This window comes from Globicephala melas, chromosome 5 (genome assembly GCF_963455315.2).
Source record: "Globicephala melas chromosome 5, mGloMel1.2, whole genome shotgun sequence".
Lineage (NCBI taxonomy): Eukaryota > Metazoa > Chordata > Mammalia > Artiodactyla > Delphinidae > Globicephala > Globicephala melas.
Window position 1 is genome coordinate 86,010,573 of NC_083318.1, and position 14,265 is coordinate 86,024,837.

Here is a 14,265-nt window from a genome sequence, read left to right on the forward strand (position 1 = left end):
AAATAAACAAAATGACAATCTTTAGCTAGATTAACTAAGGAAGGAAGAAGACATAAATAAAATTAGAAATGAAAGTGGAGACATTATAACTGATGCTACAGAAATACATACGCTCGTAAGAGACTACTGTGTAGAATTATAGGCCAAAAAATTACATTACCAAGAAGAATGAATAAATTCCTAGAAACATGCAATCTATCAAGACTGAATCAGGAAGAATTAGAAAATCTGGACAGTCATAATAAGTAAAGGTATTGAATCAGTTTCAAAAACCTCTCAACAGAAAACCCCAGGACCAGAAGGCTTCACTGACAAATTCTATGAAATATTTAAAGAATAATTAATGCCAGTTCTTCAAAAACTCTTCCAAAAAAATTAAAGAGGAAAGAGGGAACACTTCCAAACTCATTCTACAAGCCAGTATTATCTTCAATATAAGCCATTATCCAGGATGAATATAAATGCAAAAATTCTCATCCAAATATCAGCAAGTCAAATTCAAGAACATATTAAAAGGATTATATACCATGACCAAATGGGATTTATCCCTGGGATGCAAGGATGGTTCAAAGTACCCAAATCAGTAAGTGTAATACATTGCATTAATAGAATGAAATTTAAAATAACTTGATCATCTCAATAAATGTAGAATAACATTTGGCAAGATACAACATCCTTTCCTGATAAAAACCCTCAACATATTGGGTGTAGAAGGAACATACTTCAACATAATAAAGGTGTGATATATATAATACACACACACACATGCACACACACACACACAGAACTGAATGTTATTCATCTATGAGAAAGAAGGACATCCTGCCATTTTTTGACTACATGGATGGACTTTGATGGCATTATGCTAAAATTCGTGCTTTCATTCTAATCTTAATTACTCCTATAACTAAATATACATTGTGATATATATTTTGAAAATTGTAATTCTAATTTATATTTTTTTATCCTACAAGAAAACTGTGATCTTATTATAGCTGTTATTTTCCAACTAAACCTCATACTATAGTTGATTTAGTGTAATAAAAAATTCTTTGAGAAAACGATTGTAATGGTGTGATGTGCACATGATAATTTATTTAATTATTGCTTAATTTTGAATATTTACATTACTTCCAGTGTTGGCTTTTATGAATTACTGCCCAAAATATTGTTTTTGCACACCTTGATTAATTTTCTCTGTATGGTTTCTTAGGAGTATACTATGAAGTCAAAGGCTATAGCATTTTTAAGATTCTTGAAGCATTTTGCCAAATGTCTTAATTCTTTAAAAATTACAGAAATTTTCTGAGAACCTAATAATGAATGGAAAAGTTAGTAGCTTGAAGGAATAGTTTCTTTATATAATGAAATCTTCACAATCATTGACGGATTTAAATCTTATTTTGCAACTTAATAGCAACAGCTACTATTACTAATTATTTTCATTATCCTACTATTCATCTTTTCTTTGTCCTTATTCCTCTCCTCTTAACCTCCCTTCTTACTAACGCTATCACTTTCCTGCAATGAGAACAGGGAAATCTTTCAAAAACTAGGGTTAGATAGCATAGAACTTTCACTAACCTTATCTCAGACTTTGTTGGTGCAAATGGCATTATTTTGTTCTTTTTTATGGCTGAGTAATATTCCATTGTATATATGTACCACATCTTTTATTTATTTTTGGCTGCATTGGTTCTTCCTTGCTGTGCACGGGCTTTCTCTAGTTGTGGTGAGTGGGGGCTACTCTTTGCAGTGCGTGGGCTTCTCATTGTGGTGGCTTCTCTTGTTGTAGAGCATGGGCTCTGGGCATGCGGGCTTCAGTACTTGTGGCTCACAGGCTCTAGAGCACGGACTCAGTAGTTGTGGCGCACGGGCTTAGCTGCTCTGTGGCATCAGGGATCTTCCCAGACCAGGGCTTGAACCCATGTCCCCTGCATTGGCAGGCAGATTCTTAACCACTGTGCCACTAGGGAAGCACTTAAGTCAATTTAAAAGAGATCATATCAATTTAAAATAGATTCGATTCTTGCTTTCCTTCATAAGGAATAGCATCCTATAAATTGAAGAGAATTCTTTGTATTTTTAAACTACAGGAAGTTTTCAGATTCAAGTTGTACAAATTATTTGCTGTTTAGTGTATGTGCAGAGTTTATGGTTCTTATATATGCAGTGTATATTTTCCCTGTGCTCATTCTGTTAGGCAGCTATGATGTTGAGATGTACATCCCTAAGGGAGCTTTACTGAGGTTTTCTATAGGATTGGTATAGGCAGAAAACACCTATCCTAATAAACTAAATTATCTCTTTTATTCTGCAAGTTGTAAAACCCTGGGATTTCAAATGAGGAATGGTTTAAGTGCTGATGTGAAAGCTAGGAAATGCTGAATTTGGCTCCAAAAATTGTTAGATCATACACTTATATTGTTCAAGAATGGTGTTCTTTTTGGCTAGTGCGCCAGTGAAGAATCTCAATCCTTAGAAAAGAATTTTATCATTTTATCTTGCTGGTCAGATAGCCAAACCTTAAAAAATTCTTAAAATAAAACAACTTTAACTTAAATGTATTAAATTATATTTTATTTAACTTAAATTTTATTACATGTATTAAAATTTTAATTCCCTTTATTTTTCATTTAAAAACTTAAAATTTACTTTTAAACAACTCCTTGGGATATCTACTCTTTAGGACTTTGCTAGATTATATAATCTTGATATATTGGAAAACCAGTTTCTAGTAATTTAGAAATTAGATCCAAGTGACTGGTACACATTGGGTTATTGACAGTATGGAATAGCAACAAAATAACAATAAAGACAATAGGTAATATTTTTTCTGGATCACTAAGTATGTTCCAGAGACATTTTGGGTGTTTCATACATACTAACAGATTTTTTCCCCACAACAATATGAGGTTTGTACTATTATTATAAGAGTTAAGGCGGACATAACTCTATGAACATTGTATTCTAGTTTTCCATCATTGTTGCCTGTATCTTGTAACAACCAGCTAAATGGTGTCCCTTTTCACTCTTGCCCCTCTACAATCCAACCCAGTGACTACATCCTGTGTGTGTTTTTTTTTATGTGAACATCTCTCTCCCTTTCTTTACCCTTTTAATTTTCTCCCTAATGCTCCTACTAGATGTTTCAAACTCCTTATAATTATCTGTCTCCAACTTACCTCTCCAGCATCATCTGCCTCTTTACTCAAACTCTTCCTTTTTAGGCTAAACTTAGACTTCTTGGAAACTGTCATTACTACTCTACCTGCTTTTCTTTTGTGCCTTCTTCTACCCCTGCCCTATCCTGAACATCTTTCAGATCTTGTCTTAATTATCAATGCCTCAGGGATAATATCTGTGATTCCTGCTGGATGTTTCCTTAGTGTTGTGGTCTTTCCTTATAAAAATTTCACAAAGTTTTTACTACTTGCTGGTATTCTATCTTTCCAGGTAGAGTGTCAGATGGCAGAAATTGTGTCTACACCATTTCTCTGCATATTAGCACTTATTTCTGGAATATGCTAGTCATTTTATAATTATTCTTTTAATTTTTTATAATAATTCTTTTAATGAAGTCTGATGATTTATTATGTATTGAATAATGAAAGTAATAATTTTACTGACATATTCTCAAAGTCTTCCACTTTATTCTGTATTGATAATGAAATTCTGATACTTGCGTTGGTATAGAAATATATGAGTTTCCAATTGGCAAGTCACTTTATCTAGCATCCCACAACTCTCTCACTGTAATTAAATATTCTAAATAAAGAATACAGGATTATTCCTATTGAAAATTCAATGTAAACAAAACAGAATAAATAGGAATAGGTAACCTTAGGCAGGTGTTTGGCTGGTTTGCAGTGGAGGCCTCCAACAAATTCAAAATTTGGTAGCAGTGGGAGAGGAAATTCAAAATCCCAGTATGTTCAAATGAGCCACATTTCAGCTTTCCCCATTGTCTTTAATAATGTAGTCGGTCTTCCTGGAAGGATAAACTAAAACAACAAGAGTTAGATCAAATGAGAGTATTGCCATGTGAATATAGTAGGTAGTTTTTGGAAAGGAGCTTGGAATGATATAGCCAAAGATGTTTGAAAGTGTTCTCTAATTAAGCAAATATATATGTATGTGTATAGTGTACACCATATTGATATTGTATCATATCATATCATATAATACAGAAATCGAGCTACACAAGTAGAAACAATTTCCAAATGCTACCTAGATACTTGTGCTACAAATATGTGTGTAACTCTTCAATCTACCTGTCTTCATTTATCAAGGCATTTTATGAGGTTTCTAGTGATTTTTTTTAAGTTAAAAAAAGAAGTTTAGTAATATAGATATATAATTGCTTGGAGAAGTCCTAAGTGCTTCAGTTTGTGTTTTATGACTTCCTGGAGGAGAATCTGTATGAGTAATGGGAAACAGGGTTATACCTTACCCTATAATTTAATATTTTGATAATACTTATGAAATCATTTTATATTTTCATTTCCTTGTTTCACTTATAAGAGACAAAATTCTGTTACTTTATACAAACTCACCTTCCAAGGCACTAGGAAAGTTAGAACTTCATGCTACAACTAAAAATATGACTTACCTAGTACTTCGCCATAAAACTGATTCCATTTATTCTCATTAAATGTCTGGAACCAAAAGTCAAAATAAAGTGCATATATCATATTTTTGACCCTCTCCGTGAATGTCACGTGATCACTTAATTCTGAAAACGTAGCAGGTACATAGGATGGTGGTAATGGAAGTCTTCCACTATACTTTTCAGCTGAATAGCCAGGAGAGGAGCGGAGACTGTATACTAAATGTACTTTAAGTACCTCAGCCAGCAGCTCACCACAGGGTCCAACAGCATCTGCAAGAACAGCATCAAACCTTGATTCATGTAGTTTTGTCATCAGCTTCTTGTTCGAAACAACATCTTTACAGATATTCATAAGCATATCAGAAAGTTCCCAAAATAAACTTCTCAATGATGAAAAATATGTCCACAACGAATTTTTTGCCAGATATGTCCATTTCTCTACCAAATGCTTGATGTTATGCTTCAAATTATCTTTAGTTAAAGACATAGGGAAAGTCCCAAACTTAATAGCAGATGGTTTGTTGGGATCAATAAGAATGGAAGCTGAAGTTGTCAGAACAGTCACCTTATGACCCATCATGACAAGTTCATCCAGGATTGTCTTCATATTCATCCAATGACTGTATTTCATTGGCCGTGCCAGCACCTTTCCACAATTTCCAGAGCTAAAGTAGCAAGTCAGGTGTAGTAGCAGCAGAAGTGAGAGCCATTTCACAGACATCTTGTTCATATGCAGTACTTTTCAAAAATTACATTATCCTTTTGCCATTGCTCATGCTTATATCCAAGGAAAAATCAATCAGGATGTTAAATTATAACTCCTGTGCCTCAAATAACTACATTATATGAATAGTCATAGCTGTGGAAATCAAGTGAAAGGGCAAAGTGTAGAACACTTCATGTTTATACTGGTGTTTAATATTATTTCATCAGTGCTATCACCCATCTAAAAGTCGATGACCTTGCACACACAAATCAGTTATTATGTAAGAGAGAAAAATAGTGTAACAACAGTGACAAGTGAGAGGCTCTTGTGTCTGCAGTCCCCTTGACACAGAATTAGAGATAATGTAACATCAACAGGATGGAGGGTTAGGAGGTTCCAACACTTGTATCCCCCATAAAAGCAACAACAAAAAAATAAATGAGCAACTACAAACCAATGTAAATTACTTTGGGAAAGCTCTGGACTACAATGAAGAAGCAGCAGAAACCCTGCAGATTGTAAAAACTGAGGATGGCCCTGTGAAAAAGCTTGGGAAACATTTTACCTCCATCACCTCATCCTCCAGTTCAGAGCAGCTTGGCACCCACAGAAATTCCTTCAAATGGATTTCACCCCATGGGGAGAGGAAGAGCAGGAGAATCCCAGCAAGCTTCACCATCATAGAGGTTTGCTACTGAGGACTTGCACGGTCTTCTCCAACACTGATTACAGCAGACACAGAGCTGCCCAGAGTCCCTGCTTCTGTGTCTTTCCTGAGGCTGGAAATGTTGCTGTGGTGAGATCTGACACTTGGGGCCCCATCACTCTGGTACTTTGCTTTCCCTGGTTGAGTTGTCACAATGCCTGACTATCTATGAGACTGGAGCTCCTGCTCTGTGCCCTGCCCTCAGGTATTAAGTCAGTACTTTTTCTTGCCATAACTGGGGCAATGCTGCTATTGCTTGGACTTCACTGTGTATTCCTAGTTGTGGCTTTGACTGGTCATTACCTAGGCTGAGCTGCTGAGCTACCCACCATTCCTGGAGCCTAAGTCATGGCTTTAACCTATCATTGCTGGGGCTAAAATGCTGCTACTTTGTATCTCACCCTGGGTCAGAGTTCTGATCCACAATTACCACGGCCACACTGCTGGGGCTCTGCACCCCAGCCCATGGGTCCTGACTTGCGACTTTAACAGGCCATTGCTGGGCACACGCTGCTGCTGCTCTGTGACTTCCACTAGGGCCAGAATTGGAATCTTGGCCCACCATTTCCAGGCTGTGCAGCTACAGGACCCTGGACCCTTGGACCTAAGCCATTGTAGAACCCTGTCATCTCAGGGCCTGTAACACTGCTGCATCCCAGTCACCCCCCCCCCCAATATATTAACTATATGTCAGATGCCTAGGACTACAACTATATACATGTTTTACATGCTTGCTTTTTATATTTATTAAGAGAAGAAAGAAGACATATGCATTTATACTGTCATATAAATACTTATCTCACCAGTTCTTTCTGTTTTATCATGGTGATTAGAAATTGCAATCTGGGTTTACTTCCTTCAGTTTGAAGACTTTCTTTTAGTTTTTCCTATAAGGCAGATTTCCAAGCAATGAATTTTTTGGGGGGGAGTGGAGGGAGAGAAATATCTGTATTTTGCCCTCATTTTTGAAAGATAGTTTTGTTTGATATAGAACTTTTGGTTGACAGTTTTGTCTTTCAGCGCTTTGAATATGTCATCCCACTGCCATAGAGCTTCCATTGTTTCTAATGAGATATAAGTGATGTCTTATTGGAGTTCCCTTGTATGGATAAATTACTTTTCTTTTAGTGCTTCAAGATTTTCTGTCTTTAGCTTTCAACATTTCATTAAGTCTGTGTATGGCTCTCCTATGTTTATCGTACTTGGACTTGGTTGAACAATTGGGATACATAGGTTAATGCTTTTCATCATATTTGGGATGTTCTCAGGCATTATTTTTAAAAATATTTTGCTCCGCTCCTTTTTCTCTGACACTCCCATTTTGTGTATGTTACTGTGCTTAATTATGTCCCACAATTCTCAACCCCTCAGTTCATTTATCTTCATTCTTTTTTCTCTCTGTTCTTTGAGGTGTATTATCTTATTGATCTATCTTCAAGTTTGCAGGGTTTTTTTTTAAATTTATTTTTGTCTGTGTTGGATCTTTGTTGCTGTGTGTGGACTCTCTCTAGTTGCAGTCAGTGGGGTCTATTCTTCATTGTGGTGCACGGGCTTTTCACTGTGGTGGCTTCTCCTGTTGCAGAGCACAGGCTCTAAGTGCATGGCCTCAGGAGTTGTGGTGTGCAGGCTCAGTAGTTGTCATGCACGGGCTTGTTGCTCCACGGCACGTGGGGTCTTCCTGGACCAGAGCTCAAACCCATGTCCCCTGTATTGGCAGGTGGATTCATAACCACTGTGCCACCAGGGAAGTCCCTTGCAGGCTTTTTTGTTTTGTTTTGTTTTTAAAGTTCAGCAAGATTTTTTTTTTTTTGATAGACATTGATGATCTGATTTTTAAATTCATATGGAAAGGAAAAGGACCTAGAATAGCCAAAGTTGTATATCAAACTTTAAAAAGGAAAACAAAGTTGAAGGACTAACATTACCTGATTTCAGGAGTTATTGTAAAGCTATGTAATCAAGAGAGTATGGTACTGGTGCAAAGACAGACAAATAGATCAGCGGAATAGAATAGCAAGTCCAGAAACTAACCCACACACATATGGCACACATATATGGACAAATGATTTTTGACAAAGGTGTAAAGACAATTTAGTGGAGAAAGGATAGCCTTTCAACAAGTGGTGCTGGCATAAAAGGATAGGCATGTGCCAAAAAAAAAACCAAAAAAATAAACCAAAACAAGAACTTCAAATCATACCTTGTACCATACACAAAAATTAACTTAAAATGGATCATAAAATCAAATGCAAAGTCTACAACTAGGGCTTCCCTGGTGGCACAGTGGTTGAGAGTCCACCTGCCGATGCAGGGGATGCGGGTTCGTGCGCTGGTCCGGGAGGATCCCACATGCCTCAGAGCGGCTGGGCCCATGGGCCATGGCCGCTGGTCCTGTGCGTCCGGAGCCTGTGCTCCACAGCGGGAGGGGCTGTGGCATTGAGAGGCCCAGTACCGCTAAAAAAAAAAAAAAAAAAAAAAAAAATCTACAACTATAAAACTCCTAGGAGAAAACTTTCATGGCCTTAAGTTGGGCAAAAATTTCTTAAATATGACACCAAAAGCATGGTCCAGAAAAGGCAAAACTGATCAACTGGACTTTATCAAAGTTAAAACTTCTCTTTGAAAGACACTTTTAAAAGAATGAAAGACAAGCCACAGACTTAGAGAAAGTATTTGCAAATCATATGTGTGATAAAGGACTTGTATCAAGAATACGTAAATAACTCTTAGAACGCAATTAGAAAACAAAAATATCATTTGTAAATCAGGCAGAGGAGTTGAACAAATACATCAGTAAGGAAGATATATGGTGGTAAATAAGGCACAAGAAAAGATGCTTAACATTATTAGTCATTAGGGAAATGCAAATTAAAACCATGAGGTACCACTATACACCTTTTTGTTTTTTTTTTTTGTTTTTTTTTTTTGGTACGCGGGCCTCTCACTGTTGTGGCCTCTCCCGTTGCGGAGCACAGGCTCCGGACACGCAGGCTCAGCGGCCATGGCTCATGGGCCCTGCCGCTCCGTGGCATATGGGATCTTCCCAGACCGGGGCATGAACCCGTGTCCCCTGCATCGGCAGGCGAACTCTCAACCACTGTGCCACCAGGGAAACCCTACACCTATTTTTTTTTCTTTCGTAGTTACATGTTTTATTAATCACATCTGAAAGCAAATATTTAAGCAAATATTTATTGGCGGTCTGTGGGAATAAGATACATCTAGGTCCTCTTTCCTTGGTATATTCACAAAAGCCTCTGAAACTAAATTTCCAAGTCAGGTCATACTAAGCCATGGCATAGTAAGTTTTCATCATTAACAGTTCTTTTTTTTTTTTTTATTCAAACAGCAAGTCACAAAAATTATAATCATCCTCATCAGTTCACTCAGTCCCATGTAATTAATTTTTTTATCTTGATCTTTTGTTAGCACTTTTATGAATTCATCAGTTTTCCATTAGAGTTCAGAAAATGCTTATTCATTCAGTTCAGCAGTATAGTCAGTTACCAGAAACCTGTGCTTGTCAGAGTCTTTTCCATGAATTCCTAGAAGACGAAACACTTTTATAGGAACATTTTTGCAAAAGCATCAGAGTACACCCAGAACTGTCTGTAAATGACAAAAGACTTAACAATGACCACAGTTAAAGATTTGATGAAAGTTCATAATAATGCAATTGACAAGGAAATTTAGTTATTTCTGAGATATACATTTTAAAATAATAACTAGAATTATGACTGCTAACATTATACCAGAATATATAAGATTTTTAGGAATTTCATGTAATGTCTGAAACATTTATATTAACATATTTCCATACAAATAACCCAAAGGAAGTTTAGTTGTTTTGTTTTTAATTTTTGAATTTTATTTTATTTATTTTTTATACAGTAGGTTCTTATTAGTCATCAATTTTATACACATCAGTGTATACATGTCAATCCCAATCACCCAATTCATCTCACCACCATCCTCACCCCACCCCCCGCGGCTTTCCCGCCTTGGTGTCCATATATTTGTTCTCTACATCTGTGTCTCAACTACTGCCCAGCAAAGTTTTATAGTTTTATAGTGTCCAGTTTTACACTTAGGTCTCTAATCCATTTAGGAGTTATTTTTGTGAATGGTGTTAGGGAGTGTTCTAATTTCATTCTTTTACATGTAGCTGTCCAGTTTTCCCAGCACCACTTATTGTATATCCTTGTATATCCTTGCTTCCTTTGTCATAGAGTAGTTGACCACAAGTGCGTGGGTTTATCTCTGGGTTTTTTATCCTGTACCATTGATCTATATTTCATATATCTATATTTTTGTGCCAGTACCATATTGTCTTGATTACTGTAGCTTTGTAGTATAGTATGAAGTCAGGGAGTCTGATTCCTCCACCTCCGTTTTTTTTCCCTCAAAACCGCTTTGGCTATTCAGGGTCTTTTGTGTCTCCATACAAATTTTAAGATTTTTTGTTCTAGTTCCATAAAAAATGTCATTGGTAATTTGGTAGGGATTGCATTGAATCTATATACTGCTTTGGGTAGTATAGTCATTTTAATAATGTTGATTCTTCCAGTCCAAGAACATGGTATATCTCTCCATCTGTTGGTATCATCTTTAATTTCTTTCATCAGTGTCTTATAGTTCTCTGCATATAGGTCTTTTGTATCCCTAGGTAGGTTTATTCCTTGGTATTTTATTCTTTTTGTTGCAGTGGTAAATGGGAGTGTTTCCTTAATTTCTCTTTCAAATTTTTCATCATTAGTGTATAGGAATGCAAGAGATTTCTGTGCATTAATTTTGTATCCTGCAACTTTACCAAATTCATTGATTAGCTCTAGTAGTTTTCTGGTGGCATTTTTAGGTTTCTCTATGTATAGTATCATTTCATCTGCAAAGAGTGACAGTTTTACTTCTTCTTTTATGATTTGTATTCCTTTTATTTTTTTTTCCCTCTGATTGCTGTGGCTAGGACTTGCAAAACTATGTTGAATAATAGTGGTGAGAGTGGACATCCTTGTCTTGTTCCTGATCTTAGTGGAAATGCTTTCAGTTTTTCACCATTGAGAATGATGTTTGCTGTGGCTTTGTCATATATGGCCTTTATTATGTTGATGTAGCTTCCCTCTATTCCCACTTTCTGGAGAGTTTTTATCATAAATATGTGTTGAATTTTGTCAAAAGCTTTTTCTGCATCTATTGAGATGATTATATGGTTTTTATTCTTCAATTTGTTAATATGGTGTATCACATTGATTGATTTGTGTATCATGAAGAATCCTTGCATCCCTGAACTAAATCTCACTTGATCATGGTGTATGATCCTTTTAATATGTTGTTGGATTCTGTTTGCTAGTATTTTGTTGAGGATTTTTACATCTATATTCATCAGTGTTATTGATCTGTAATTTTCTTTTTTTGTAGTATCTTTGTCTGGTTTTGGTATCAGGGTGATGGTGGCTTATTGAATGAGTTTGGGAGTGTTCCTTCCTCTGCAATTTTTTGGAAGAGTTTGAGAAGGATGGGTGTTAGCTCTTCTCTAAATGTTTGATAGAATTCACCTGTGAAGACATCTGGTCCTGGACTTTTGTTTGTTGGAAGATTTTTAATCACAGTTTCAATTTCATTACTAGTGATTGGTCTGTTCATATTTTCTATTTCTTCTTTTTTCTTTGTTCTGCAGCAGTGAATTCCACTATTCTGTCTTCCAGGTCACTTATCTGTTCTTTTGCCTAACTTATTTTGCTATTGATTCCTTCTAGTGTAGTTTTCATTTCAGTTATTGTATTATTCATCTCTGTTTGTTTGTTCTTTTATTCTTCTATGTCTTTGATAAACATTTCTTGCATCTTCTCTATCTTTGCCTCCATTCCTTTCCAGAGGTCCTGGATCATCTTCACTATCATTATTCTGAATTCTTTCTTTGGAAGGTTGCTTATCTCCACTTCATTTAATTGTTTTTCTGGGGTTTTATCTTGTTCCTTCATCTGGTACATAGCCCTCTTCCTTTTCATCTTGTCTATCTTTCTGTGAATGTGGTTTTTATTCCACAGGCTGCAGGATTGTAGTTCTTCTTGCTTCTGCTGTCTGCCCTCTGGTGGATGAGGCTATCTAAGAGGCTTGTGCAAATTTCCTAATGGGAGGGACTGGTGGTGGGTAGAGCTGGCTGTTGCTCTGTTGGGCAGAGCTCAATAAAACTTTAATCCACTTGTCTGCTGATGGGTGGGGCTGGGTTCCCTCCCTGTTCATTGTTTGCCATGAGGTGACCCCAAAATGAAGCCTACCCAGGCTCTTTGGTGAGGCTAATGGTGGGCTCTGGGAGAGCTCACACCAAGCAGTACTTCCCAGAACTTCTGCTGCCAGTGTCCTTGTCCTCACAGTGAGACACTGTCACTCGCCGCCTCTGCAGGACACCCTCCAACACTAGCAGGTAGCTCTAGTTCAGTCTCCTATTGGGTCACTGCTCCTTCCCCTGTTTCCCAATGTGCACAGTACTTTGTGTGTGCCCTCCACGAGTGGAGTCTGTTTCCCCCAGTTCTGTCAAAGTCCTGCAATCAAATACCACTAGCCTTCAAAGTCTGATTATCTAGGAATTCCTCCTTCTGTGGCTGGACCCCCAGGTTGGGAAGCCTGATGTGGGGCTCAGAACCTACATTCCAGTGGGTGGACTTCTGTGGTATAAGTGTTCTCCAGTGTAAGTCACCTACCCAGCAGTTATGGGATTTGATTTTATTGAGACTGCACCCCTCCTACCATCTCATTGTGGCTTCTCCTTTGTCTTTGGATGTCAGGTATCATTTTTGGTGAGTTCCAGTGTCTTCCAGTCGATGATTGTTCATCAGTAAGTTGTGATTCTGGTGCTCTCATAAGAGGAGATGAGAGCATGTCCTTCTACTCTGCCATCTTGAACCAATCTCCTATAATCTTTTAAGTGTGAATTTTTCAAGATATTATCTCAGTTTTTTTCCCTCAAAGTCTCTAGTTTCTAAGAGTGGAGTTATCCATGCACAGTTTTACACGTATTTATACAAAACTAGGAACTGAAGAATAATACAAGTGATAAAATTTAAAAAAAGACAATGCCACATTAATTTTCACTGACCATTATATGATAAAATAGGCAAAGTAGCAGTTTATGCTTTCAGGAGATCTAACTGCATTTTATACAATGGAAAACACTAATTTAGAAGGTATCGAATATGCTATATCCAGCCCAAAGAATTCATGGATATTGAAATTCTCACTTCTCAATGGGATGAAATCCCAAGGAATCCTAGGTTTCTGGGGCAATTTTTTTTTTTTAAGGTAGGTGGCTGTCTATTACTTGTCAAGGCAGTCAGCCTGATTCCAGGCTGTAGAAGATAAAAATTGTTTGGGTTGTTTTGGGGCAGTTTAGATCATGCCTGAAGGTGGAAAGTAGTTCACCACTAGTGAGAGAGCTCAGATGGATTTATACTGTCATAAAAATAACTATAGGATTTACCAGGGAGCACTTCTGTAATTTTCTCTGTGCTAACCCTGACTACTCCCATGCTTTCCAGTTTTTGCCTCTCCTCTTCCTCCCCACCTCTGAGAAAGTAGCTGTTAATCCAATTGGTCAGAACCGTATGTTGAATAGGCCAAGTTATTAATGGGCAGGACTAAGAGACCTTAAATTCAGAACCTATGCCTCTTACTGTCACCCTTTTCTGCTTTAACAGGAAACAAAGCGTGGCTCCCAGGGGTCTCTCTTGGTCTTTTACTCAACGACTGGTTTTAAGACACAGACCTACTAGAGAATGGACTTGAGGATACGGGGAGGGGGAAGGGTAAGCTGGGACAAAGCAAGAGAGTGGCCCATGCCATATATACACTACCAAATGTAAGGTAGATAGCTAGTGGGGAGCAGCCGCATAGCACAGGGAGATCAGCTCAGTGTTTTGTGACCACCTAGAGGTGTGGGATAGGGAGGGTGGGAGGGAGGGAGACGCAAGAAGGAAGAGATATGGGGACATATGCATATGTATAACTGATTCACTTTGTTATAAAGCAGAAACTAACACACCATTGTAAAGTGATTATACTCCAATAAAGATGTTTTAAAAAGAAAGAAAGAAAGAAAAAAGATATATGCTCTTTTCATCTTGGGAAAAGAGAGAGCAGGAACAGGAAGAAGGATTTGAATCTTTATGCTTCAACTCAGCCTTTTTCAAAATTCTATTTTGAATATTGAATATCGAGTACTAACTGAACTGTAACACAATGTCTCTC

General features: G+C 37.2%; 1 protein-coding gene across 1 annotated transcript; it reads right to left on the bottom strand.

Annotated features, from left to right (window-relative positions):
* Positions 1-1,488: 1,488 nt before the first annotated feature.
* LOC115865722 (UDP-glucuronosyltransferase 2B4-like) lies at positions 1,489-5,342 on the bottom strand. Its single transcript, XM_030880720.1, is given in 3 exon segments — positions 1,489-1,521; positions 3,843-3,991; positions 4,613-5,342. Coding segments are annotated over 3 exon segments (912 nt in total).
* Positions 5,343-14,265: the final 8,923 nt, after the last annotated feature.